We start from the raw sequence: 27,439 nt of genomic DNA, 5'->3' as shown, positions 1-27,439 counted from the left end.
ATTATATCTGCCCCATCAGCGAGCACTGAGGGAACTCAGGATAAAAACAGGATGCCCGCCATCAAGCCGTCAGCTGCTGCAGCCACCTTCCAACGGGGCACCCTGAGGAGACTCAAGATGAGAAAGCGCAGGATACTGGCCCCAGATAGCTGAGGTGCAGAGCAAAGGAATGATTTCAGTGAGCCCAGACTCTTCCATCTTCCATACATAGAAAAGTGCTAAATTCCTTAACTTGGGATGTCTGGTTTTCTTTAATGAACAGTCACCTTCTGATGTTCCTACCACCTGGTCTTTGTTGCAGAAACTCCTCTGTATCCGGACTCCTCCCTTACCTCTATGGAGTAGTCCCTCAGAGCGATCTGAGAGGCTGCCTCCTGGGCTTAAGTCCTCAGTTTTGTCTGCCGAATAAAACATAATTCTCATCTTTTATGTTGTGCATTTTTTTCAGTTGACAGTAGGAAATGTACTCTTGGGAGTCTGACGGGGCTGACGTAACTCTGCATCCAGAGAGATGGCAGAGAACGAGCAGTGAACGGCAGCTCGAGAGGCGGGTAGGGGCGAGCTGGGTGGGGCGTGGGGATGCAGGGAGGGAAAGCTATTGAAGGCCTTTAAGCACCGGAAGAACACACCCCCAGTTCTCTCTGAAGAAAAGCCCTCCTAGCAGCGCGTGAAGGATGGAGGGACAGGTGCCCATGTGGAGAAGGATGCCACCAATGAGGCTGCTTCCAGCCCCGGACGGTGGCCTGATGCAGCTGGCGGTGGTGGAGGGGCGCCAGCGGCTGAAAGAGGTGTGACCTGGGAGGCAGATGCAGCAGGACGTCGTGAAGACGTGCACTGGAGGTGAAGGAAAGGGAGGGCAAGGGGCGCCAGGGCTTGTCAGCAGCAGGGACAGGGAGGGCAGAGAAGATCGGCTTCTGGTCACTTTGCCCCGGAGACATCTCGGAGGACATGCTGTGGAGGAGTCCGCCAGGTGTTTGGAGCGCAGATGCCTAGGTTACAGACCTACTTTAGCGAATCAGTGGCTTAGAAATGATGATTGATCCCTGGGGCTGGGGTTGGAGGGAGAAGCAGCCTAGGACTGGGCCTGGGGGACCTCACCATTTGGAGAACAGGTGGTGGAGAGACAGTCAGCAAACGAGACCAAGGTGAAGGGTCAGGGAGGTGGGAAGGAGACCACGAGGGTGTGAGGTCACTGATGGGGTATGAAGGAGTGTTTGCAGAAGGAGTGGCGGCTGTTCCAGTCACTGCTGTGAGGACACAGTCGAGAAGGACTTGAAGAAGTCCACTGTATTGGAGACACAGAAGTCACTGCTGACCTGACAGTGGCAGGCAACGAAGTCACCGTGGTGTAGGCTAGGCAGGAGGTGGGAAACCAGGAGACGGGCAGCAGGCACAGATCTTTATTTCGAGACGTCTGTGCAGAGAGTGGAGTTAGATGGAAGAAGCGGTGTTGGTAGGGGTTTTCTGTTTTGGTTTTTAAGGAGGGGAGAGAACAGAACATGTTTAAGTGTTGAGAAGAAAGTCTAGGAGAGGAGAAGAGAATGGAGATGCAGGAGAAAGAAGGGAGGCTTTGTTCCATCCTCGGGATGGTGGGTGGGGATGGGCTGAGAGCACAGCGGGGGTGCTGGGTAGCGGGGGAGCCTAGATGGGAGAGACCCTTCTGCCTCTGGCTTCCCATGCGTGTGAGCACAGGTGCCTTCAGAGGTTTGGGGGTGGCAAGTTTACGATGGCTTCTATTTTCTCCGTGAAGAGAAAGGTAAACCCATCAGCTAAGAGAAGAGGAAAATAAGGAGGATGGATGTATCAGAGTGGAAAGACCATCGCAGAATAAAGGAAGGGAGGGAGGGAGGAAAGAAGGAACTTGAAGGGCTGTGGAGGGTCCATGTGAGGTGGGGAATCAAAATTCTGTAGGGATCCTAATGTGCTCTGCTGTATGACTTTTCTCTAGCAGTGCTCAGTGGCCCCGGTGGAGACACAGAGGGAGCAAACTCTTAAACCAGTCTAGATGGAATAGCCAAACCCTATACCATCGCTGGTGCACACCAGGAAGGACCCTAGGAAGTGTGAAGGCTGATGCTCTCAATCACAACAGTGTTCCCAAAGGGCACGACTCTCCCCAGTGCAAATGCTCAAGGCATAATTAGAAACAGCTGCATGGCTCCTCTGAAATAAATAGCAAGGTATGTTTGCTAGTGGGGCCCTAAGTCCCTTTGGATCTTCTCAGACCGACAGGGCTACTGCGTTAGGGAAAGTGTGAAGAAGGGGAAGGTGTGTGAAGAAGGGGAAGGTGTGTGAAGGCTCTGCCAGGCACCAGGGTTCTAACTGTGGGCATCAGAGGGTGTGTGTGTGTGTTAGTTACACAAATAATCAAAACCTCTGAGAGAACACTTCACTTCAAAACAACCCCACTACTCTAAACAGCATGCTGTTAACACTTCCAGCCTTTGTTTTCTAAATATGCATGTATTAAGAGGGAGGAGATATGGGGATGTATGTATATGTAGAGCTGATTCACTTTGTGATACAGCAGAAACTAACACACTGTTGTAAAGCAATTATACTCCAGTAAAGATGTTAAAAAAAAATGCGTGTATTCAGGTCAGGAATAGGCATGCAATTGCCCAGGGCCTGTTTTTGTAAGATCAGTGGGATAAGAACGGCTGGTGTGCTTAAAGTGCTGCTGGTGTGCTTAAAGTGCTGTAAAGGAGGAGGAGGAGAACAGCTAGAAGAAGAAAAAACAAGAACAAGAATGATAATACCCAACGAAGACTGTACGTGATCAGCAGAACCTAAAATATTTATTATCTGGACCTTTCTAGAAAAAGTCTGCCGACTCCTGATCCACACGGTTATAATAACAACACGTGCATAATTTTGTGGGCCCTTGTCGAACATCTTAGAAACTTTCGTCAGCCACCCAGGACAGCCAACCTCTCTGTCCTTTCAGCGGCCACATAATCTACTCCAGCCTCCGAAGTGGCTGACGTGTGTGCCACTTCTAATGTCTCACTATTACCACTAACACCACAAAAACACGTCTCTGCTCAAAATGCTTTTCCCATAGTTTGGTCTACTGCCTCAAAATAAATTCCCTAAAATGGGAATGACCTGCTATAGCCTGACAAACTGCTCTCTGAAATATCTATAACCACTGAAACTGCCACCAGCCGTATGTAATATGCCCATGGCAACACGTGATCTTAGTTTTTCTTCAGAGGTCTCGATAATCTGGGCATTGTTTTCAAGAGCTAAAATTGGAAGTTTTATAATGGTCTTTTGTACAACAGGTTGTTTTCTGGTTGCCTTAATTAGGTCTCCTCATCTCTGGGGAAACCATCCATATCCCCCCCGCCGATGCACGTTCACCAATGCATCCCATTCAGCCCCTAAAATGCTCCCTGGACCCTCAGAAGACACAGGATAGGAGCCAGGACTCTGCTTCCCTCCTTCCAGGTCTTTCACTAGGATCTTCTTGGGAGGCAAGGATTCTTGCTTGGTTGTTAAAGAGACCATGCTCTTGATTGGATAACGTCATCGTTTTTAAAGAGCAGGTGGTGTTTTGGTTGAAGCTGAACTAAATATACTCTTTCTCATTTCTACAAGCAAGTAAACAATTATAAAGAAGAAACGGCATTCTTCTAGTTAGTCTGATTAGTCTATCCAGTTGTTTACCAGATGTCTCAAGAGGGAGATGGAGAATTCTGCTAAGCGTAGCAAAGCATGCCATGATGAGTGGTAGGCTTCAACAGCACAGAAATCTCAGCCTGCAGACCTCGCAAAATGCATCTGACAGCAACTTATAGTTACCAGCCTACTCCCTACTGCTGGGATAAATCCTACGGCTCCTAAGCCATAGATTTCCATGTGACTTTAACCCTTTAGAGATTCCTTAATCTGCAGAAGTGAGTATTGCAGCCAAACTGAAGTTGCTCTTAGTCTCCACCAATTTACTCATGACTCTCCTATTTTTAATTTTTTTTCTTTGAAGCTAGAGATCACATTTTTTGGTTTCATCCCTAAAAGTGGAATAGAATTTTATGAAACTTGTACCTTTTCAGAGCAAGTTACGCCCTCCTTTCAAATAATGAAATAGATGTAATACATAAATGTATGTAATAAATAAATTCACCATCAAAACACTGACAAAACAGCCAAGTGTCAGGATTATTAAATTCTGAACATTAAATTAATTTTCTGTCTGTAGTTGTGTACATTGAAACAAAAAGGCTGGGCACATATACTCTTCCTTGCTGGCTTAATTTCTTAAGTTTAGGTATGTAAGCAAATAGGCTTTTCCATGTGTGGAGCTCTGTCCAATTTTGTCCAATTCTGGCAGACTCCCATGTCATTAGCTTTAAGGTTATTTTTAAAACTCACTTAAAAAAACACACACACACAAATGAACCTATCTACGAAACAGAAAGACTCACAGACATAGAGAACAGGCTTGTGGTTGCCAAGGGGGAGTTGGGGAGGGAGAGGGAGGGACTGGGAGTTTTGGGGTTAGTAGATGCAAATTACTACATTTAGAATGGATAAACAACAAGGTCCTACTGTATACATAGAGAACTATATTCAATATCCTGTGATAAAGCATAATGGAAAAGAATATAAAAAAAGAATGTATATATGTGTATAACTGAGTCACTTTGCTGTACAGCAGAAATTAACACAAATTGTAAATTAACTATACTTCAATTAAAAAAAAGAAACTTGTGTGCCTGTATTAATGTTAATAAAGTGTACTATAGTGGAGCCTGAAGGTTTAAGGAAAAGGCCTTAGAATCACAGCTCATAAGCAGCATGATTATTATAGTGACCCAAAGTTTAAAAAAGCAAGTTAATGCATGTCACTAGTGACATAAGCAAAGAAATGCTGTGGTTTTGATTCTCTATTGCCCAAAGGACTTCTTCCAAATCTTTACACACCCCTCGAGCCCCATCACACCCCTCGCCGCTGATTCTCCACGAAGCTTATCAGAAAAGAGAATATCGAGTTGGCACTCACATAGATTCCCCTCTAGGGAGCATTTGAAGCTTTTACCCCTGGTTACTGGTTTACATTACTGGCTCCTTCTCCAGCTCCACCCAGCTCATGCCCCCTCTGCTTTGTTATACCCTATAAAGGTTTTTTTTTTTTTCCCCCAAAAATATGAACGTGGATATGAATGTAATTGAAATGGGGATAACTGTTCCAGTCCACTGCTGGCTCACCACTCGCTGGTACTTCACACCTGATCGCATCACTAATGTAGGCTACTTGTCTAACTCCAAGGGTGCCAGGTAGGCAACCTCTGTTCTAAATCAAGTTTCAGAGTGAACAGTGTCTGTCTGCCAGGTCAATATTCAGCAAGTATGGTGAATGAATGGATGAATGGATGGATGGATGGATGGATGGATGGATGGATGGATGGATGGATAGATATGCAGATACATAGATATAGGGAAAAACAATGAGAATTAAGAAAGCAAACTTGGAAATAATTTCCCTGATAGCTGCTTTAAAGAGCTATCAGCTTTTAAGCTTGTCAATCAAAGTGCAACCAATCTAGAGTTTCCTTTACTTTTCATGCTTAATGGAATTTCCCAGACCGATGAAAGTACAGTCACACCAGCCCGCCTACGTCACTGGAACCCAGACTGCTTGACCCAGAGACCACCGGGTCCCTGTCACACCAGAGTTACCTCCCTGCATTCCCCCACACGGCAAGGAAGAGCCAACACTCACACCATGAGGAAGATGCCTCCAGTGTTTGACACGCAGCCTCGTCTGGTTGGGGTGGCATTCTGGTTGTAGCCGTACGTGCCACACAATAAGCCCAGGCAATAAAAAATCACTATGAGGGTCAGTAAACAGCAGAGGACCAAGGAACCCAGCCACCTGGTAGAGCAAACACAGTGTTAGCAAACGTAAGAGGTGACATCATCACAACACAAAAGCTGCTAGACCTGGGCTGGAGTGGTTGAAAAACCCTTGGCAATCAAATATCAGATTCCTCTGTTAATTCCTCAGAGGGTGAGAGTGCTGTGAAAAGACCCCTTTTCACCCCTAATCCTCCAATCCAACCAAGACAGTGTTTATCTTGGTTTCAAAGAGCTCTCAGTGGTCATGGGATTGTCGTTTCTTTCCTTTGCTTTATCTCCACAGGGCCCAGAAGCAGGTTTGACTCAACCTCTCCAAGGCTACCGATAACCATGCCCCTTAAGGTTTGTAAGTTCTTTCAAGGTTCCTGAGGCTGTAAGTGCTTATTATAATGATGATGAGATGGAGACAGATCATGATTAGACAATAGATAAGGAAATTCGGGTCTCCTTCCTCTGGTCTTTTATCTAAAATGTTTTGTGGTTGCAGGAATATATGGGGGTGGGGTGGGGAGTGAATTGTGTTCTTTACTGAGCCAGACACTTTCTATGTGATGAGTGCATTGAATACTTTAGAATTCTAGGAGCATCCTAAATCAGACGCCTGCAGAATGCAAGTCTCGATTTTGTAATCGTCCTGTGAGACGTTCCAGAATGGATCCTCAATTAGGTCTTACTGGTATTCCCGGAATGTACATCAAACTTTTCCAGCAACCCAGGAGCATTCAAGGGTAGAAATGCTTCCCAACCTTTAAAACACTATAAAACAAAGAATTTACTTATGCGACAAAAGCTGTCACTACAGTTTTTCATTCAATTAAGAACAAACTCGTGTAAAATAGTTAGCTAGTGGGACACAGCAGCATAACACAGGGAGATCAGCTCGGTGCTTTGTAACAACCTAGAGGGGCGGGATAGGGAGGGCGGGAGGGAGGCTCAAGAAGGAAGGGATATGGGGATATATGTATGCATAAGGCTGATTCACTTAGTTGTACAACAGAAATAACACAGTATTGTGAAGCAATTATACCCCAATAAAGATCTATTAAAAAAAAACAACTCGATAATTATAATAACCACCTGCACCCATTCTGTGACTTTTTGTTCCAGATACTGAGGACACAAAATTAAATAAGCCATGGAACCTGGCCTCAGAAATCCTTTACAGTTAATGCAAACCTCATCTGCTTCATTAAATTTCTTTTTAAAATAAACTTATAGTCTCAGGGCAGGGGAAGGTGGAAGGAAGGGGGAGCTGGTATGTAGACAGATCACTGTACCATTCTTTTCATCTGTGAAAATCTGACCTCTGAGATTGTAAGTTCATTGGGAAAGGGTCTGTCTTATGTTTGTTCCGACACCTGCTGGGGTGGCCAAGCCACACAGTAGGAAATGGCATATTGATAATTAAGGGCATAGTCAGGTGGGAGTTGAAAAATCACTTCACCTCCCTGAGCCTCTAAGAAACAGGATTATAAACAGAACACAACCCAGGAGATTTTTCTGAGTATTAAATGAGATGCCATTTGGACAGCACGTGGCAGGCACATTGTGACTCTTCCCTAAAGGCTAGCAATTATTGTTATTATTTTATTATTTATCTTGTGTTCTTGCATAATAAATAACCTGAACAGGAATGGGAGTGTCCAGAATCTCCGTGGGTTTGAGTAGTAGGAATAGTTCCAGTGGGCGGTGGTGGGGCTGAGCCTTTCAGAGAGGAGAGTACATCTTACATCTCACATGATCCTGGAAATGCCTCGAGTCTCTAAGTCCTGCCTTCCCTAGTGCTCTTGTCTGAGATCTATGTCCACCATCATCTCCCAAGGCCAAACCCTACCATTAGCATTTTTCTAAAGGGCAAAGAGCTGGGAACGACAGCAGCTTCACACAGTTCACTGGTTTCAAGGATGCTCTTTCTGTAAGAACCAACCTCTACATATTTCTTTTATAAACCAACAAAAAGAAAAATATTATCCCCATGCCCTTTTTTAATTCCTTTTAAGTTTTAAAATCCTGTTACATACCTTAGATAATTATAACCAAGATTTCGGAAGCCACGGATGACATCAAAATTGCAAATAATTGACTATTTGGCTCAAGAACTTTCAGTCCTCAATTAAAAAAACAAAAAAAAAATGGAACGCTTCATGAATTTGCATGTCATCCTTTCGCAGCAGCCAAGCTAGTCTTCTCGGTATAGTTACAATTTTAGTATACATGCTACCGAAGTGAACACTTCAATTTTTTTAATGAACATAAACTAGAGTGAATACATATCACATTATTGCCTCTTTGTACAATTTGCTCTCATAAGATTATCCTGGTTATATTGTCAAATTTTTATCTCATTCCATAGCAAGTTTCACTCTTTAGTGTACCAGCTCAAAGGAGGCACTCACCTGTATGAATCATATTCTTCCAAAGTGGGTAAATGGCGGTGGATGTAATTTTCAGTGTCGTTAAGGTAACGAATGAAATTTGACAGCTTATCCTGAATAGGAATATTTTTGCTTATATTTTTGATGTCAGAACCAATGGAATCCAAGGTCATTTTGACATCTGAAAACAAAGATGCCCCAGTTATGCATTTTCAAACCTAGAGGAGACAAGAAACTTTGTCTCGGAACTCAAGTGAAAAGCTTGAAATGCTTTTAGTTTTTGAATATGAAATATTCAAATATGAAATATTTGAAATATGAAAAGGTTCTACAACAAGCATGAATGCAGCTAAGCCCATCAAAAAGCAATTACTTAACAAAAGAGCAAGCTATGAGAGCTAACTTAAATGACATGGTGCTGAAATCAAGCCAGAGTTTTCTTCTACTTATCTCACTAAAAAAAGAAAAAAATGGATTGGGTGATTAAAATGTACTGTGTGCCAGTACAATGGACCAGGCACTTTTATAAATGTTAGCCCATTTCTTATTCCCATTTCACTAACGGTGATGCTGAGGGTCATAGGGGTTAAATCACTTGCCCATATGTCTCTTTTTCAGAAAGCACTAGAAATGGGATGAAAACTCGGGTTTATCTAACTGTAAAGCTTCTGTTAAATGATTTTGCAAAAATAATTTAATAATATAACAATTCCTCCATCTACGAAATGGTACTCAGGAACACAGTAATTCTCCAGGACCAATTTTTTGAACAAGTGACCCCAGGTGACACTTTTGTTAAAATTTTATTTGACTCATACAAATTGAGACTTGTTAAAGCACACCTGTGTCTCTTACATGCAAAAAGCAATAGTATTCCCAGCAGCCAAATAGTTTCTATTAATATCTACCTTAATCTTTCAGAGAGGAGGTAAGTTCCAGTTTTCTGGACAGTGTCTGACCATCATGGCAGGTCCTGGGATCAAAGCCACCAGGGGTGGGAGCTGTCACGTGGTCCAACACTCACACCTGATCTGAAGGTGGCCTTATCCACTGTGATTATTGACAGGGACATACCAAAAACATACTAATTGGTTCAAGGTCCACTGATCCTGAAAGGTGGATAAGTGTCTCTGCAGCAGCAGAAAAAAGATTGGCAGAGCTCACAATGCGATCCCAGGGCCCCCAGCGAACTTAGGGAAGGTGGTAGCCTTGTCCAAAAGGAAATTACATAACAATGGTGGGAATTCTTTTTCAAAGCCTGTGGTTCACATGGAGAGCTCATAGGAGGAGAGCTCACAGTGGCTCGATGTCTCCTCCAAATGGCTCGTGTGCCACAAGACCCAAGGACCCTCCACGAGGTAACTCTGCAGGTCTCTTTTTTAACCTTAGGAATTCTGGGGGTTTGAGAGATGTGGTATGTAGACGTTCCCTCTCCTACGCACAGTTTCCTCAACTCAGAATCGGGCCCCTTCTGCTTCTCAGGCTCTGCTGCCCTCCTACACTCCACAGCCTTGGTGGGTCTGTAAGGGGCTGGTGCCTCCTTCAGGCCTCCGTCTGGATGTCGCTTCTTCCAGGAAGCCTTCTGCTACCCTCTCTCCACCTCAGATCCCTTGCACACACCTCACCAGGTTCCCAGAGGGTGATAAAGGGCATCTGTATCCACGCCCAGCTGAAGGGTAGGCAGGGGTCGTGCCTTCTTTATCTACCATCCCCAGAGCCCAGCAGGGCCTGGCACACAGCAGGCACTCAAAATATGTGTGCAGGGTAGGACCTAATGCCCAAAACATGGGAGGTAAGGGTTATTGGTTTTGGAAAGACATAAAAACCAGCGCTTGGTCTTCAGTCTGATGGAGTGGCACTTGCTTAGATTCAGGAAAACTCTGGCTCGTGTTTATGTGATGACAGTGTGTACACCCAGCCTCACTCACACGAACTGCAAGCCTCACTTGGCCAGACTTACAAGGGAGGGCTGCACGTATTGGCAGAAGAGGTCCAGAAAGGGGAAACAAGAAAAGTAAACACAGAGATTAGTAAGCAGGTGGCTATCAGATGTACAGCATGGGTTAGCCCTCAGATGCTAGCATAGGAAAGCGTGAACTCTGTTTTGAATATCTTAATATTTTAAATCAGAAGGGAACCCACAAAACATCCAAAGCACTATGTAGTAGGATAAAACCCTTTTTACCCAAAGTCTTAATGGGTTGAAAGAACAATATTAGGGGAAAAAAAAGAAATCAAATACCTCTAACACAACATTTTAAAACCACTCAGTCAACAGATAAAAAGAAGCCCTGAGATGATTTTAAAAAAAAGAGAGAGAGAGAAGATAGTCTTACATAGCTTCAGAGATGTCTTCCCTTAGCAAACAACCCAGGTTTCTTCCCATTCCTGCATAAAGAACTGTTTATACTGCATTCTTTCTCTGTACATTCACCGCAGATACCATAACCTGAATTCAACGTGATTCGGCCATTTGAGACCAGTGGAACTCTCTCAACTGACAGACCTCAGTTCTGTCTCTCCAAAATTGTAAGCAAGCTTAAGACCCTAAAGTAGCATTACATCAGCCTCCGAGGCAGATGAACATTTTCCTAAAGAGACAAAGTAAGTCCCTAGACAGAGTATTCTTTCTAAAAAATCAATTTTAAGTTCGTTTAGAAAATAAAATAAATTCACAGTGAAAACAATCAAAATGTGACCTTCCAAATCATAAACTATGGCTGTTGTCAGCTCTGATAGCTCCTGATGAAGGCTGTCATCACAGTGTGGCCCTCGGCCCTGCAGCTTCCAGCCACAGGAGGATGGTAGTCGGCGTTTAATAGAATTATTATTTTTTTAAATCGACATCAGTTGGTGAAGGTAGCACGATTGAAATATTCATTTAGTTTTTAAGGTTTTAGTGAGAGAATATTTTTTTTAAGAGGGAAAAAGAACAATTCTTAACAATACATTTCTTTGTACTAACCAGCCAATTCTTAACAAGAAGAGATACACAATTACTTCCATTTGGGAATCTCACCTGATACGACATGCACGGTTTCATTTTGCACTATCCCAGGTATAGCATTAAAAGATTTGTAGCCCTAAAAAATAATTAAAAATCAATGGATATACAGTGTAAGTAGAAGAGCAGTTCACTAGGATTCACGGTAAGCTTAGAATGGAGCAGAGGAGCAATACTAAAATGTAACCTTCATCTTAAGGCCGAAAGGATCATGATACAGTCATTAAAAGTCTAGAAAGAAACTCCCTTTTAGTGAGGACTTGCTTTAGATTGTATCTGTTGAAGATCATGTTAAGAGTTTTTAATTTTTAACTTTTAACTCATGTTAAAAGCTTCCATGTATTTATACCAGTGTTTCTCAACTGGGGGCAATTTTGTCCCCCAGGAGATGTCTGGCAATGTCTGGAGACGTTTTGGTTATCACAGTTGTGCGGGTGCTCTTGGCACTGTGTGGGCACGGGCCGGGGTGCTACTAAATATCCAGCAATGCACAGGCCCCACCACAAGGAATTATCCAGCCTAAATCGTGCTGAGGTTAGGAAACCCTGATCTGTACAATGTACCATGTGTGGCTATAAAGTGAATTGCTAAAAGTAGAATCTTACTTTCCAACGCAATTACACAATACAATTGGAGATCTAGTCTCATAGAAAATAGTAACGTCTTAAAACACAACTTAGAAAGAATACAAATTGTAGTGAGGCTAAAACAAAAACCCAAACAGCTATGCCAAGCTATATCACTTTGGAGCTAAATCCATGACAGGTAAATGTCATTATTTCCAAGCAACTCAACTAATCAGCACAGCCTTTCCTCTGGAAGGGGCTTAATTTGTGTTTCTCACTGTCTGCTGGCATATTTAGACATCTGCTAGGGAACACTGAAGTGATTACAACCTCTTATGAACCAAATGTCTATCTCCCCAAAATGCATATGTTGAAATCCTAATCCCCAGTGTGATGTTATTAGGAGGTGGGGCCTCTGGAAGGTTGTTAAGTCATGAGGGTGGAGCCCCCATGAACGGGATTAGTGCCCTCTTAAAAGGGACCCCAGAGAGCCCTCTTCACCCTGTGAGGATACAATGAGAAAATGGCTGTCTGCAACCTGGAAAGTGTCCTCATCAAAACCCAACCCTGCTGGCAAACTGATCTTGGACTTTGAGCCACCAGAAGTGTGAGAGATAAATTTCTGTTGTTTATATACCACCTACTCTATGATATTCTTTTATAGCAGTCCAATCTAAGTTACAAAGTTTATAAGATTTATGGTGCCAACAAGTTTCCACTTTAGCTTAGCAACATCAATGCCATAAAAAGAACATTCATGACTTCTGTTTCCTCAAAGGCAACTAAACCACCCAGCACACTGGTGCTTGTGTTGGTTTGGTACAACTGACCCCTCTACATTTATCTGTGTTTGGACTTGGGGAGGTCACCCATCATAAGAGGTTTAATCACTGGAAGAGGACTTACAGATCTCCTGGTTCAATTCCCTCATTTGACAAATGAGGTGACATCAGAGTGCAAAGACCAAGAGTTTTCAATGACTTGTTTAAGGGGACACTTCCTTTGTTAGTATATGTAGATGAGTGTTTAATAGATATTTGATGAATTTTTTATACCCATGATAAAAGACAGAGTCAAGAATAAAGCTGTTCTCTTCCTTTTAGGCTACTGGGGAAATCACAGTATTCTAGCCCAATGTGACCCCTGCCTGTTTTAGGATTTACAGTCTTGTGGCACAATCAAGACATGAAAGCAATAATCACAGTCGTGAGGAACTTAACAAGAATATTTGCAATGCTGTAAGAATGTATTAAAAAAGGTTTTGATCTGGTCGAGATGCCCAGGGAAGGCCTCGTTAAGAAGTGATATATAAAGCTTAAAGTAACTAGTCCCTAGTAGCCCAAGAAGCTGGGCAAAGAAGAGGGAGAAAGAAGAGAGTGTCAGGCAGAGCACACAGCCTGTGCACATGAGCAGAAATGGGAAGAAACAAAATCAACATGGCTGACTCACCGGCAGAATGGGAGAGCATCTTGTGTCAGAATCAGCATGGGGTCCAACACTATACCCGTCCAATTCTGAGCCCCAGGAAGATGAGATCATGTTTTTCTTTTTATCTCTTATGGTCCTAGCAAGGTGCTTTGCATACAATAGATGCATAATAAAAAATTCTTGAATTGGAATGAACAAAATTACCTGGAGGATAACATCTATCACCCTTCTTGGCAACTCCTGTCCAGAATTTCACTGCTTTTTTGCTGTTACCTATTTCCTTATGTACTATTCTATTCTTTAAAATAATCTACTGTATTTTTTTTTTCCAAAAAACATACCTTTTGGACTAGGCTGGACAAATTTGTTTGAAGAATATCATTAAGGTTACCAATCTGTTCATCCAAAGATGGGAGCTGAAATTTTATAAAACAAGATATAAAGCAAGGTGATTACCTGCCCCCCAAATTATTTGTCATAAAAAAGGGAATCATCTTAAATCCAAGTCCTGAAGTCTCTATATTACAGGGTGTGATCTAAGTTTCCTATGAACAATATTGTATTGTTGGAGGAAGACACATTAGCTTGGAATGGACTCTACAAGCACTAATTTTAGATGTTTGAAGGTCTCTTATTGCAGTCAGCTAAAAATAAGGGCAAGAAATTTAACACAGATTGAATATGTGTGACCTCACAATTTCAGGTACTGAATATTGTTGAATACAGTTGTAAACAACCTCTTAAAAAACATGTTTAAAAGTAATAGTGGTTATATTGGTAAGTGGTCTGGAATAAATTCTTCATTTATAGTGTTATACATGGATTTAAAGTGTTCTATCTCTTACCAATTCTGGGACAAATATCATGGGCCTCCTGACACAATGTATCAAGAAGGACACAACATCACTTTTGTGAAATCCCTGATAAATAGGCATAACTCAAATCGAATCATGAGGGAACATCAGACAAACCTAAATCGAAGGTCATTCTATAAAATAAATGGCCTACAGTCTTAAAAAATGTCAATGTCACCAAAGAAAAAAGATTGAGAAACTGTTCCAGATTAAAGGAACTAAAGACACATGACAACTAAAGACAATGTGTACTCTAGACTGGACCTTAAACTGGAGAAAGGAAAAGAAAAAAAGTTTTAAAGAGCATTTTTTAGAAAAATCGGCAAAATTTGAATATAAACTGTGGATTAGACGGTGGTATTGGGTCAATGTCATATGTCCTAATTTTGGTAATCATAATGGTTATGTAAAGTTAGGAAATGCACTGAAATATTTAAGGGTAAAAGGGCATAATGTCTGCAACTTACCTCCAAATGATTGAGAAAAGAACAAAATGCGTAGTATTGTACGCATATATACAGTAGTACGAATAGATGATAGATACATAGATAAATGGATAAAATAATACCATTAAGCAAATGGAGGAAAGTATTGACAACTGGTGAATCTGGGTAAAAGATGTAAACAGGGCTTCCTTGTACACCAATCTTGCAGATTTTCTGCATGTTCTAAAAGCCCATCAAAATTAAAAGTTACCCCAGACGTAAAAGGGAGGAGATATGGGGATATATGTTTATGTATAGCTGATTCACTTTATTATACAGCAGAAAGTAACATACCATTGTAAAGCAATTATACTCCAATAAAGATGTTAAAAAAAAAAGTTACCCCAAAAAGAACTCGATTTCAAACAATTTAAATGCAAGTATAGGTCCTACACTCTGAAAAACTGTTCAATGACAACAAAAGTGATTGTAGTAGATTCAACACAGATGTTGAATGTGAAGTGTTGTTTGAATAAAATTGATTCATGAAATGTGAAAGTCAGAAAAATCTAGCTATATTAAAATATTGTTTTATATAAAGTGTGATGTATACATATCACTATATTGATACATTAAAAACCATGAGTAGACATGATTATTTTATCTACATCCCAGAACTTTATATATTCAAGTTGCTCCAAATTCTTTTTTTTCTAATCTTCTCTTTGGGAATGTGAGAAATTACCTTATATTTAGGCACCTGTGGTTAATACACTAGGCCTATCATTTAAAAATATATTTTAATTTTTAAAGGTCTACAAAAATGCCTTCTGCTTCCTTTTTCCTCTTTAAAGCTGAATTCATCACAGATACAGAGAACAAACTAGTGGTTCCCAGTGGGGAGCGGGGAGGGGCAATATCAGGGCTGGGGATTAAGAGGTACAACTATTATGGATAAAATGAGCTACAAGGATACATTGTACAACACAGGGAATATAGCCAATATCTTATAAAATGCACATTGAAACTGTCAAAATAAAATAAAAATTAAAAAAAGAAGAATCTGAACAAAAAGAAGCTAAATTCATTCTGATATATTTCATCAAATCGATGGCAGAGAACTCTCAAGGAGTATTTCCCATTATTCCTTCTCTCCTCCTGCAGCCGTTCCAACATGGCGGCTAAATAACCAGGAAGGCTGACAGAGACCCCCAGCCACTGGGCACCTGATGGGTGAGCCCATGCTTAGCCCTCCCCAGCTGTCCCAATGACACTGCCCTGGAGCCAGGTTACCTTCCTCACCTGATCAAAATCGATGCTGCCATCCAGAAGGCGTAGAGAGTTCATAATGTTGCTGCAAGTGGTCATTACCGGCTGCACAGAGCACATGGGGTCATTGAGTGCTTGCTCCAGGTTCCTTTTCACGTTACTCAGGCTGTTGCTAAGATTTGCAGATAAGTGTCTCATGTCCGTTAAGATACTGTTCACTTCGACCAGGGTTTCTCTGGTCTCTTGGATTTCTGTAGGAACACAGCCCGCTTCAGAACAGAGGCACCCACTGGGCTGGCAAATGGAAAAATCCCTTCTCATCTACAAAAGTACCCTAAAGGAACTTGCGATAAACTTGTAAATGACACTGGAAGGCAACCAGAGGCGCCTGCTGTGAGGGGCAGCCTGAAGGGGGATACAGGGACACTGATGGCCTCCTCTGCCTCTGCCAGCTACTCCAACCGACTCAGCTTTCCTACCTGGGGGCTCCTTCAAATACGCAGAGGTGAGTACCAACCTAGGAATGTGACCGGGACTCGTGGGCACAGCATTAACTGGCTAGCACTGGAGCAGAAGCCACAGGAAAAGGTGTCACCGCCCTAGCCTTGCCTAGCTTTGGAGAGGTCAGCCCAGACAGGCCAGCATCTTCAATCCCAAGCAGTTTTAATTCACATAAAAACTGATCACACCCAGAAGGAATTTAGTGATGGATATTCAAAGAGCTGGAAGTAGACACAGCGACGGTTAAGATCACAGATTTGGATTCAGGCGAGTCTAGGTACAGATCCCAACTTCGCTACTTGCTGTGTAACTGGAAGTCGATTCCTGAACATTCTTTGGCAATGTCTTCATCTGAAAAATGGTGAAACCACCACCATGTTCATCACAAAATGTGGGGATTAGAATGGTCAAACTGAAATTCCTCAACAGCAGTGAGTCCACCTGTTTTAATTTTGGAAGTCTCACAGCCTAGGACGCATCCTTATACTAGGTGATCCCTAAAAATTGTTTGCTATCTTGATTTCTCTGGGGTATAGAAATCCATATTCATGACTTGGGAGGTAGCAAAATACAACTCTTTTCTACAGCGACTTAAAATCACAGCAGTAAAAGATGTGAAACTTAAATTAGAGGGCACTGATTTTCTTCTAAGCAAATAAGTCTTCCGGGCTCACAGAACAGATGTCAGGGCATCAGGCCACAACTGCATGTTGCTAGGAAAGTGTAAATGCCCTTAAAAACTGGTTTTCCCAATTTTCCCTGGCAACAACATTAAACTTGGTTCTAAAACCACACACACACACACACACACACACACACACACACACACACACACACACACACTTTAATGCTTTGGTGTCGTGGTCTCTTGCCAAAAGTATTATGAGGGCTCACCCCAGTTCCTCTACTACCTTCCAGGATTGGACCAAAATTCAAGAGAAAAGATTGTTTGAAGCAGACTCCAAGATTTTCTATTCAAATAAGGTGATAGAATTGGGGATGAAGGGTCATACAGTCCAATCCTGGAAGCCTCCCCAGGTCTCAGAGTAAATCATCAAAACTAGGTTGGGGTGCCATCTTGGATGACATGGGCAATGCCATCTCCTAAGAGCAAACCTGCTAAGGCACAGCCTAGAATCACAGATTCCCCTAGTAACCAGGAGATGACCCAACCAGCCTCCTAATTTACAGATGAGTAAACTGAGGTCCTGAGAGGTGAGTTTGCCAAAGGTGCTATAGCAAGGTAGCAGAAGAACTACTATCTGAACAGTATTTGAGATAATAATAATAATAATAATAATAACAACAAAGATTTTATCAAAGAGTCACTCTGGACCTCAGTTTCTCATCTTTTCCACCTACCTCCCAGGATTATCAGCAAAGCATGGAGCTAGTACCCAGCTCATATTAGAGGCTCAATAAATATCTGCCACAGGGAAACAAGAATCAAAGAACACAGCTGCAACTAGAAACACACAGAATGCAAAAGAGCATTGCAAAATATAACTCACATCACACACCTCACATTTTAATGTTCTGTGGTTTACCTCTCATTGCCTTTTCCACTTTGACTTCAAGATGAGTTATTTTAAGGCAAGAAACAAACAAACAAACAACAGCAACAACAAAGAACGATGGATGATAAAACAAGTTGATGGCCCAGAAAACATGTGTCCATTTAGGCACCGTGAGTAGACATTCTAGGTTATGGGTGCTACGCTGTCATGTCCCAAGAAGGACTCAGAAGTAATAATTTTTTTTTATTTTCCAAAGGCTTCAAAGCATTTTATAAAATGTCTACTGGGTTATAACTCTGGGGGTCATTCCAAGCCTACCAAGATCACATATATTATGCATCTGGAGTCAGTGGAAAGATATTTTAAATTCTCAATTTTAGCTAATTAACATTTTACTAGTTCATAGAACATTTCCTTTATAGGTCCTGGCCTGCAGCTCAAATATGATTTGCACAAATCCATTTGCATGTTTCTGCTTTCTCCAAAGGCCACCAGACACATAAGGTTGCAAAGGATTTTTAGCAAAAAACTTGCCAAAGCAGTTTATTGAGTACATTTTAAGAAACTCTGGCAACATCAGAGGCTAAAGTTTAACTTATTCAGGTTGGCTTAAAAAAAAAAAAAAAAATATATATATATATATATAATATATAAAACACTTCAATAATACAGGAAGCACTGAAAAGAAAAAAAAAAATCTGTTTTAATCGACTTTAATCCAGCTAGAATTGTAATGCAAACATTAAAAACTGGGCAAACCATGAGGCAAAAAGTAAAGGTACATGCCAACCACGTTGCAGCATTTTGCACAGCATTTATCTTCACATAACTTGGGAGCTGGAAGGGATCTTGGCCGACCACTACTCCAGTGAACTGACTTGAGAGGGATCTGGGGTGCAGAGATGTCTGGCATCATTCTGTGGTCACACCAGCTCTTGAACTCCAGATCCCTAACTGTCCTTTCAAAGTTACCCTGCGCTGTGTTGCCTCTGTTTCAGTGCCTCTGTCACTGAAGAAATCAGAAATATTTTCATTTAATATTCAGTGTTTGCTGATATCTGGCAGTATCGTGTCTGCTCATCACTACTTTGAAATTACGGTAGTTATCAGACCCTCCACTACATACTATTAGTTAACGGGCTTAATAAACAAGCACATGTTGCTCCATTGCAAATTCACTTTTTTAGTATTTTGATATTTCAACCTGACACTCTACTTATGTAGGGTGTCATTTTATGACTAATGCCATTTAATTTTCAATAAAGGACAATAACACACGGTTTGGGGGCCATCTGTCGGCCATGATGACAAAGAGTTCGTTTTGTGTCGTAAATGGGGTTATTGGAGGAAAGAAATGTAACACTCAGTTGTAAGAAAATGTACTAATTAACAGGAATAAGAGGTTACACTCCTTGGACACTGAGCTCTTTATCTAAAACAATGCCCCTTATTAGTCCATTGTGTTTGTGCATTTTTTCTTTCACTCATTATTTTTTGTTTCCATAGTGGGCCATCTTTCAGTTTTTAAAGATTACTGTATTTCCCTGATTCACTGGCTCCTTTTGCTTTCTTTTCTACATTTTAACTTTAGTGAAATGAGCATGCAATCAATTTTGCATTTAATGTGGTACTTTCCTCTTTTCCCCAAAAAAGACATTAATTAATCCAATGGTCTATACAATATATGCTGCCTTAAAATCAAGGAGTATTATATTCTGATGAGTCACAAATAGCATAGTATATTGACTAGGAAATCAGAAGCTTTTAGTTCTCCTTCTCCATGTGTTGAAGGCTGGATAGGAAATTGATGGTTTAGGAAAATAGCTGCCACTGCGGATTGTGCACCGTATTAGTTATCTATTGCTGCAGGAGATATTATTCCAAAAGTCAGCAGCTTAAAACTACAAAGGTTTACTATCTCACACAGTATGTGAGGGTCAGAAATCTGGGATTGGCTTAGCTGAGTGGTTGAGCTCAGGATCTCTCCTGAGGTTGCAGTCAAGCTGGCAGCAGGGGCTGCGTTCATCTGAGGACTGACTGGGGCTGGACAATCAGCTTCCTCGGTCAATAACACGGTTGGCAGGAGGCCTCATTTCCTCACCATGAGGGGAAGGAAGGAAGGAAGGACCCCTCCCCAACCCATCTCCTTCCGTCAGAAATATGGCTAATGGACAGAACCAAAATTAACCACTGGCTGAAGATTTATTTCAATTGAGTTTAAGTGTATTTGTTGTGAACTTCGGACAACTGTTGTACACTAACAATATCCCAGTAAGGACAAGAGCAAGAAAACTTATTTTTTTGTTTGTTTTCTTTTTTCCTACATCTGTTTTCCTTTATTCAGGTACCACTGAACCTCTGCTGTGATTGACTATGATTCAACCATAGGGGTAAGACTCATTCTAAAGACAAGCCTTGCTGTTTTAAACTTCAGTCTTTGTCAAGGCTAAATACACATTCTAGGAACACAATTTTCTAATATGTATGTTACATGAAGAAGGTTCTGTGGCATTTCAGGCAGAGGAAGCCTGTGAAGTACAGGGTCTGGGGAAGAATAACACCTTTGGGGACTTACATCAGAATGAACACTGAGATTCACAGGTGGAATGGAAAGTGGGGTGCTGGTGGAAGAGACTGGAAAGATAGGCAGGGGCCAGGTGTGGAAGGAAGGAAGGAAAGAAGGGAGGGAGGGAGGGAGGAGGGAAGGGAAAAAGGAAGGAGGGAAGGGAGGTGGGAAGGATGGAAGAGAGAAAGGGAGGGAGGGAGGAAGGAAGGAAGGACAGACTGTGGCTCTGCCCCAGCTGACCCTCAGGGAAAACGAGAAAAGGGCGAGGGAGCCTCGGAGGCTGAGCCTTCCGGGTGGAGGCTGTCTTGGTCCTGCTGCCACAGTGCTCACCTTCTGCCATGGCCTTGATGTCATCCAGCACAGGGACCACTCTAGGTTTGAGGTGTTCGAAAATTCCGCCTCCCAGCAACAACTTAATATCTACATTCCAAGAAGCAAAAGGGACAGTGAGAGTGGGGTCTCTTTCTTTAGTCTCCTCTTACATCTCAGTCTCTTCCCGATGCCGATTTCGTTGCCTGGTTTAGTCTCTCCCGACGTGAAATCCCACTTTTCACTCCACGCCCCGTATGGCCGTGGCCTCTCGTGTGGAGATTTCTTGGCACACTTCCAAGCCCTCACACCAGCTGCGCCCCCCGTGAAAACTTAACCTCCGCAGACTCGGGGTTTCTTTGTACTAGGAATAGGTTCACCTTATCACCTTGATTCACGGCTGCAGGTGTCCCTAACCTCTCCAGCTGGACCAGGGTTTCTGAACCCGGGCCCCATCGACGTCGGGGGCCGGATCCGTCTTTCCTGTGGGACCTGCCCTGTGCGTTGCAGGGTTTTTAGCCACATCCCTGGCCTCTGCCAAAGGATGGGACCCAACCGGGACACTGAAAATGCCTCCAGATGTTGCCAGATGTCGTCTTGAGGGCAAAACAGCCCCTGGTTGCTAACCACTGAGCATGTGGGGACCAGCACCGCCCACCCCTCTAATTCCTGAAGCCACTGGCTTCTCCGGGGGGCCCATATCTGTCTTTAACAGCAGATCAGACAGAGACCCAATTCTTCTCTCACGTGGGGAGTGAAGAACAGGTGCCTGTGACTGCAGGAAAGCAGAAGCATTTTTATAATAAATGCTAGGCTTTAATGGCTGAGTAACAAACTACACGTTGTCAATAATGCTAGGGAATTACTGTTCTGCTTTCCCCCTTTGTTCACGCAGAAATTGCAGAAACAGCATACTACATTTCTTAGTCCATGTTTTATGGGACATGGCCATAGCATCTTCTCGCCAAAACAAACACATTTGAGGCAACGTTCAATTTTACTCACTGTCCAGATCCGAGAATGCCCTTGCCTTTGTGGTGGTATACTGGTCCAGTACATAGTCAATTTGCTTAAAAAAAAAAAAAAAAAAAAAAAAGATTACATGAAACCTCTTCTTCTGGAGGTTTCCCAAACCACAATAAAAAGAGATTTAACATATGAAAATTATCCTGAATCAGAGTGTTTTTTAAAAGAAAGCAGGTTCTTAGAGATATTTCTATTTTTTGGATGCTCAGACTTCTTACTGGCTTAAGAACTATGATTTCTTATTTCTCATGATTCTGTGGATTGGCTATGCCGATCTCCTGGTTGGCGCTGGCTTGGCTGGGGACAAATGGATCCCTCTCTCTATGTGGTCTCTCCTCCCAAGCGGCCAGCCTGGGTGTTTTCATGTAGTGGTCCCTCTAGCAAGAGGACAAGAGTAGACACTGCAAGGCCTTTGGAAGCCTAAGGTCAAAACTAGCACAAGGTCACGTCTACTTCATTCGTTTGGTCAAAGCAGGTCACAGACACATCCAAGATTTGAGGAGATGGAAAACAGATCCACCTCTCGAAAGGAGGAACTGCAGAGAATTTGACACCGTGTGAAATCCACCACCCTAGGATCATTTTACTTAGCAGCTATTACTGACCTCTGCTGGGGCCACGCACCCTTCTGCCTACTGTGTCTTTGTGGGTCTGCTTCCCCACACCCTCTGCAACACTGGGTGTTACCACTTTTAAATAAAATAACTATTGCCCATCTTCTTAGTGAAAATGTGCATTTTTAATTGTTCATTTCTCCAATTACTAGACTAAGGTTAACTTGCAAATGAAACAATGGACAAAGGATTAATCTCCAAAGTATACAAACAGCTCATGGAGCTCAATATCAAAAAAACAAACAACCCTATTAAAAAATGGGCAGAAGACCTAAATAGACATTTCACCAGAGAAGACATACAGATGGCCAAGAGACACGTGAAAAGATGCTCAACATCACTAATCATTAGAGAAATGCAAATCAGAACCACAATGAGGTATCACCTCACACCGGTCACAATGGTCAACATCAAAAAGTCTACAAACAATAATTGCTGGAGAGGGTGTGGAGAAAGGGGAATCCTCCTGCGCTGTTAGTGGGAATGTAAATTGATACAGTCGCTATGGAGAACAGTATGGAGGTTCCTTAAAAAACTAAAAATAGAACTACCATACGACTCAGCAATCCCACTACTGGGCATATACCCTGAGAAAACCATAATTCAAAAAGAGTCATGTACCACAATGTTCATTGCAGCTCTATTTACAATCGCCAGGACATGGAAGCAACCTAAGTGTCTACTGACAGATGAATGGATAGAGAAGATGTGGCACATATATACAATGGAATATTATTCAGCCGTAAAAAGAAACGAAATTGAGTTATTTGTAGTGAGGTGGACGGACCTAGAGTCTGTCATACAGAGTGAAGTAAGTCAGAAAGAGAAAAAGAAATACCGTATGCTGACACATACATATGGAATCTAAAAAAAAAAAAATGGTACTGATGAACCTAGTGGCAGAGCAGGAATAAAGACGTAGACATAGCGAATGGACTTGAGGACACAGTGGGGAGGGGGAAGCTGGGGCGAAGTGAGAGTAGTATTGATATATATACACTACCGACTGTAAAATAGTTAGCTAGTGGGAAGCAGCTGCATAGCACAGGGAGATCAGCTCGGTGCTTTGCGACGACGTAGAAGGGTGGAAGAGGGAGAGTGGGAGGGAGGCTCAAGAGGGAGGGGATATGGGGATATATGTATGCATACGGCTGATTCACTTTGTTGTACAACAGAAACTAACACGGCATTGTGAAGCAATTATACTCCAATAAAGATGTATTAAAAAAAATTTATGATGTTTGGGACCAGTTATATTTCCTCTGTAAATCAATTATTGACATTCTCTGCCCAATTTTTTCTAGACTTGTTAGAGCTCTTTCATATATTTTGAACTAGATAAGTTTCCCCCAAAGCCATAACACTTTAGTCTCTTTCCAAGATTATGAAAGCAATCGCAAAGTTCACCAGCCATGATTGCTATGTGTTTAACTTTGCCAACTTTTTAGGAAACAGATTTTACTTTGGCATCTTTAGAATGATAGGTAAAAAATACTATGAATTTTTACTCACAAACTGGGGAAATGAAGCATTTCCCTCTCTGCACAGGCTATAAAGCTGAATAAAGTTAGCTTCTATAATCTCAATATTAAAAATTCCTGCACTCCTTGCATTTTTAGTTCCAACCACATATTAAAAAACTAGTACCATATTTAATGTGTTAGCATTTTTTTAGAATATATTAAACCTATAAGAACACATCCCTGTGTAAGGAAGCCCATGGATTCTGGCAGGCTCTTAGTGAATCTAATAGGATAGCATCCTTCTCTCTGCATGCTGGTACCCATTAGCTCAGCATCATATGTTTGATGGTTTCTGCTGAGAGGTTTTTATTTATTTATTTATTTATTTATTTATTTATTTATTTAATTTTTGGCTGTGTTGGGTCTTCGTTGCTGCGCACGGGCTTTCTCTAGTTGCAGCGAGCAGGGGCTACTCTTCCTTGTGGTGCGCGGGCTTCTCATTGCAGTGGCTTCTCTTGTTGCAGAGCATGGGCTCTAGGCCTGCGGGCTTCAGTAGCTGTGACTCATGGGCTCTAGAGGGCAGGTTCATAAGTTGTGGCGCATGGGCTTAGTTGCTCTGTGGCATGTGGGATCTTCCTGGACCTGGGCTCGAACCTGTGTCCCCTGCATTGGCAGGCGGATTCTTAACCACTGCACCACCAGGGAAGCCCTCTGCTGAGAGGTTTTTAAAAAAGATGTTCTGAATAGGCAAAGCATCAATGTGCTTCTGGGATACAGAAAAAAGGTACCCTCAGGTCACCCTGTCCCCAGAGACAACCTCCGTGCGTATGTGTGTGTGTCTCTCCTTCCCAAGGAATTTTACACATCTATACAGATATTAGCAAATAAGTTTTTATAAAACAGAAAGGTTTCATTACCAGAGTAACTTCAAGGAAACGATGGGGAGTTAATGATATTGTGAAAAAGAAAGGACAGTGGCACCAAAGATTTTTCTTTTTTAAAAAAGTCATGGGGCTTCCCTGGTGGCGCAGTGGTTAAGAATCTGTCTGCCAAGGCAGGGGACACGGGTTCGAGCCCAGGTCCAGGAATATCCCACATGCCGCAGAGCAACTAAGCCCGTGCACCACAACTACTGAGCCCATGAGCCACAACTACTGAAGCCCGCACGCCTAGAGCCCATGCTCTGCAACAAGAGAAGCCACTGCAATGAGAAGCCCGCACACCGCAACGAAAAGTAGCCCCCGCTCGCTACAACTAGAGAAAGCCCGCACGCAGCAATGAAGACCAACACAGCCAAAAATAAATAAATAAAATTGAAAAAGTCATGAGACCTTTAAAATGGTTAAGCACTTTTATAATAAGTAATATAATTATATGTTATACTTTAATAAAAGAAAAGAAATAAAGTAAAATGCAATAAAATAAAAGCACCAATTCTGAAATTATGCTTTGTACTCTTTTGAAAATCACTTGCTAGGCCTTTATTCCTTTATCTTTAAAATAAAAAGACAACACCTGTCTACAATGATTATAGGGTTTCCAGAAGGTCCAAAGAAGATTCCAAATATATACAGGAACTCCCAAAGGCCTCAAACACAAAGCAGCATGGGACATACAGATTGTGGTCCTTACCCCTGGAGCTGCATTCAGGAGAGTTCTCAAGTCGTTGAAATTACTTTCTGACAATTTCCGAGTCTTTTCAATGTGAGTCCTTATGTGTTGGTTCGCCACAAAACCATAGATGATACCAATGCTGCAGGAAAAGGAAAGGAGAGCATTTACTGTGGGACCCATGGCCGTGTGGCCAGGTGCGGAGCAGCCCACAGCCGGGGGGGAAGGCGGAAGGTCTTCCTGTGCAGAGAACCCCTCCTCCCCAAGCCCAGCCCCTCCACTGCTACAGGCTTCCTGCCTCCATCCCATAATCCACCCACCACCAAATGTGGGCCACAGAAGAAGACTCAGTCTTCTCAGGGAAGACACATGTCCATTCAAGATATGTTGCTCTTTAAATATGAGTCTTATAAATGGAACAATGTTCAGGAAATAGAAGTTACAAAGGTTAAAAGACAGGGTGTGGAATACAGTCCCACTTCTGTACAGATGCGAATGTAGGTATACACTCTCCGTGCAGGGCGTGCACACACACACACTACATGCATACCTCTGCTCCCCTCAAGAAGACTGTCAGGAAAAATACTAAAATGATAAGAATGGTTTGGGCTTTCTAATGTTTTTGGTTAATCTAATTGTCTTTGTTAGCTACTGCATTGCCCAGGTTGAAAACAAACGTGAATTACTTTAGCATTAAAATACTATATAAGCTGCAAGCCATAGAGTATATACCGTCTCCTTCCACTTTATGTGAAGTACAAAATCAAACAAAATGATGGTGCTAAAAGTCAGTGGTTATATTTGGGGGAGGGGTGGGTAATGGTGTAGTTACTGTGTTCACTTCATAGAAATTCGCACATATGTGCTTATGATAGGAACACTTTTCTCCATATAAAATGCACTTTAATAAAGAGTTTCAAGAACACTACATGAGGGCTTCCCTGGTGGTGTAGTGGTTAAGAATCCACCTGCCAATGCAGGGGACACAGGTTCGAGCCCTGGTCTGGGAAGATCTCACATGCCGCGGAGCAACTAAGCCCGTGTGCCACAACTACTGAGCCTGCACTCTAGAGCCCGTGAGCCACAACTACTGAGTCCAGGCGCCTAGAGCCCGTGCTCCGCAACAAGTGAAGCCACCACAGTGATAAGCCCGCACACCTGCAACGAAGAGTAGCCCCCGCTCACCACAACTAGAGGAAGCCTGTGTGCAGCAACGAAGACCCAAGGCAGCCAAAAATAAATAAATAAATAAAAACACCACATGAGAGGCATCTTACATGAAAAGCTACTCTACATGAAAATAAAAACCATATTTTTCGAGCCATCTGAAATGTCTACATTTAATCATTGTAAGAGCTCTTAATGTCTACTAATTACTAACAATCCCCTGACAAATCCAACTGGTTTGTTTTTGTGTCAAGGCCTTTAAACATTAAAATGTTACATTTAAGATTGCTAATCACCAAGGTCCTGTTGAATTTAGCCACTAGATGGCAGCAAGAAATTATATAAGCTCATAACACACCCTACAGAAGTTACCTCCAGAAGTTAACAAAATTTTTAGTTTGTAATAAATTGTTAGTTTGTAACCATCCAATGGAAGGTGTAACTATGTTTCTAGAAGAAAGTTTTGCAAATAATACGCAAACTTTGGGGGGAAAATTCTGATGCAGAATATGAATACTTCTGCTTCTTCACCCAAAGCAACATCTTAAGCATGATGCATTCATATATTTACATGTAGGATGGCCAACTGTCCATTTTTGCACCAGAAGTCCCACATTCCCAGGAAACTTCTCAGTCTTGGGTAATTGGGGAGTCATTTGCCCCATTTCTGTCATGAGTCATTCCAAGGAGCATTGCTGGTCTGGTTACCAAAGGGGAACGGGGAGGGGGATAAATTAGGAGGTTGGGATTTACATATACACACTACTATATATATAATATAGATAACCAACAAGGGGCTACTGTATAGCATAGGGAACTATACTCAATATTTTGTAATAACCTATTAAGGGAAAAGAATCTGAAAAATTTTATATATAT

General features: G+C 42.1%; 1 protein-coding gene across 5 annotated transcripts in view; it reads right to left on the bottom strand.

The window, feature by feature from the left end:
* PROM1 (prominin 1) overlaps positions 1-27,439 on the bottom strand; it is a 113,188-nt gene that overhangs the window by 18,324 nt on the left and 67,425 nt on the right. For all 5 annotated transcript variants that reach the window (XM_082389492.1, XM_082389491.1, XM_082389490.1 and 2 more), the window contains 8 exons: positions 25,415-25,535; positions 21,685-21,748; positions 20,701-20,790; positions 15,820-16,037; positions 13,580-13,654; positions 11,260-11,323; positions 8,262-8,421; positions 5,729-5,881 (listed from right to left, as the gene is read on the bottom strand). In XM_082389492.1, coding sequence (XP_082245618.1) covers positions 5,729-5,881; positions 8,262-8,421; positions 11,260-11,323; positions 13,580-13,654; positions 15,820-16,037; positions 20,701-20,790; positions 21,685-21,748; positions 25,415-25,535 — 945 coding nt within the window. The remainder of the gene's footprint in view (positions 1-5,728; positions 5,882-8,261; positions 8,422-11,259; positions 11,324-13,579; positions 13,655-15,819; positions 16,038-20,700; positions 20,791-21,684; positions 21,749-25,414; positions 25,536-27,439) is intronic.

The sequence above is a fragment of the Balaenoptera borealis genome (assembly GCF_965194805.1).
Source record: "Balaenoptera borealis genome assembly, chromosome: 4".
Taxonomy (NCBI): domain Eukaryota; kingdom Metazoa; phylum Chordata; class Mammalia; order Artiodactyla; family Balaenopteridae; genus Balaenoptera; species Balaenoptera borealis.
This window is presented reverse-complemented; position numbering and strand designations above follow the sequence as displayed.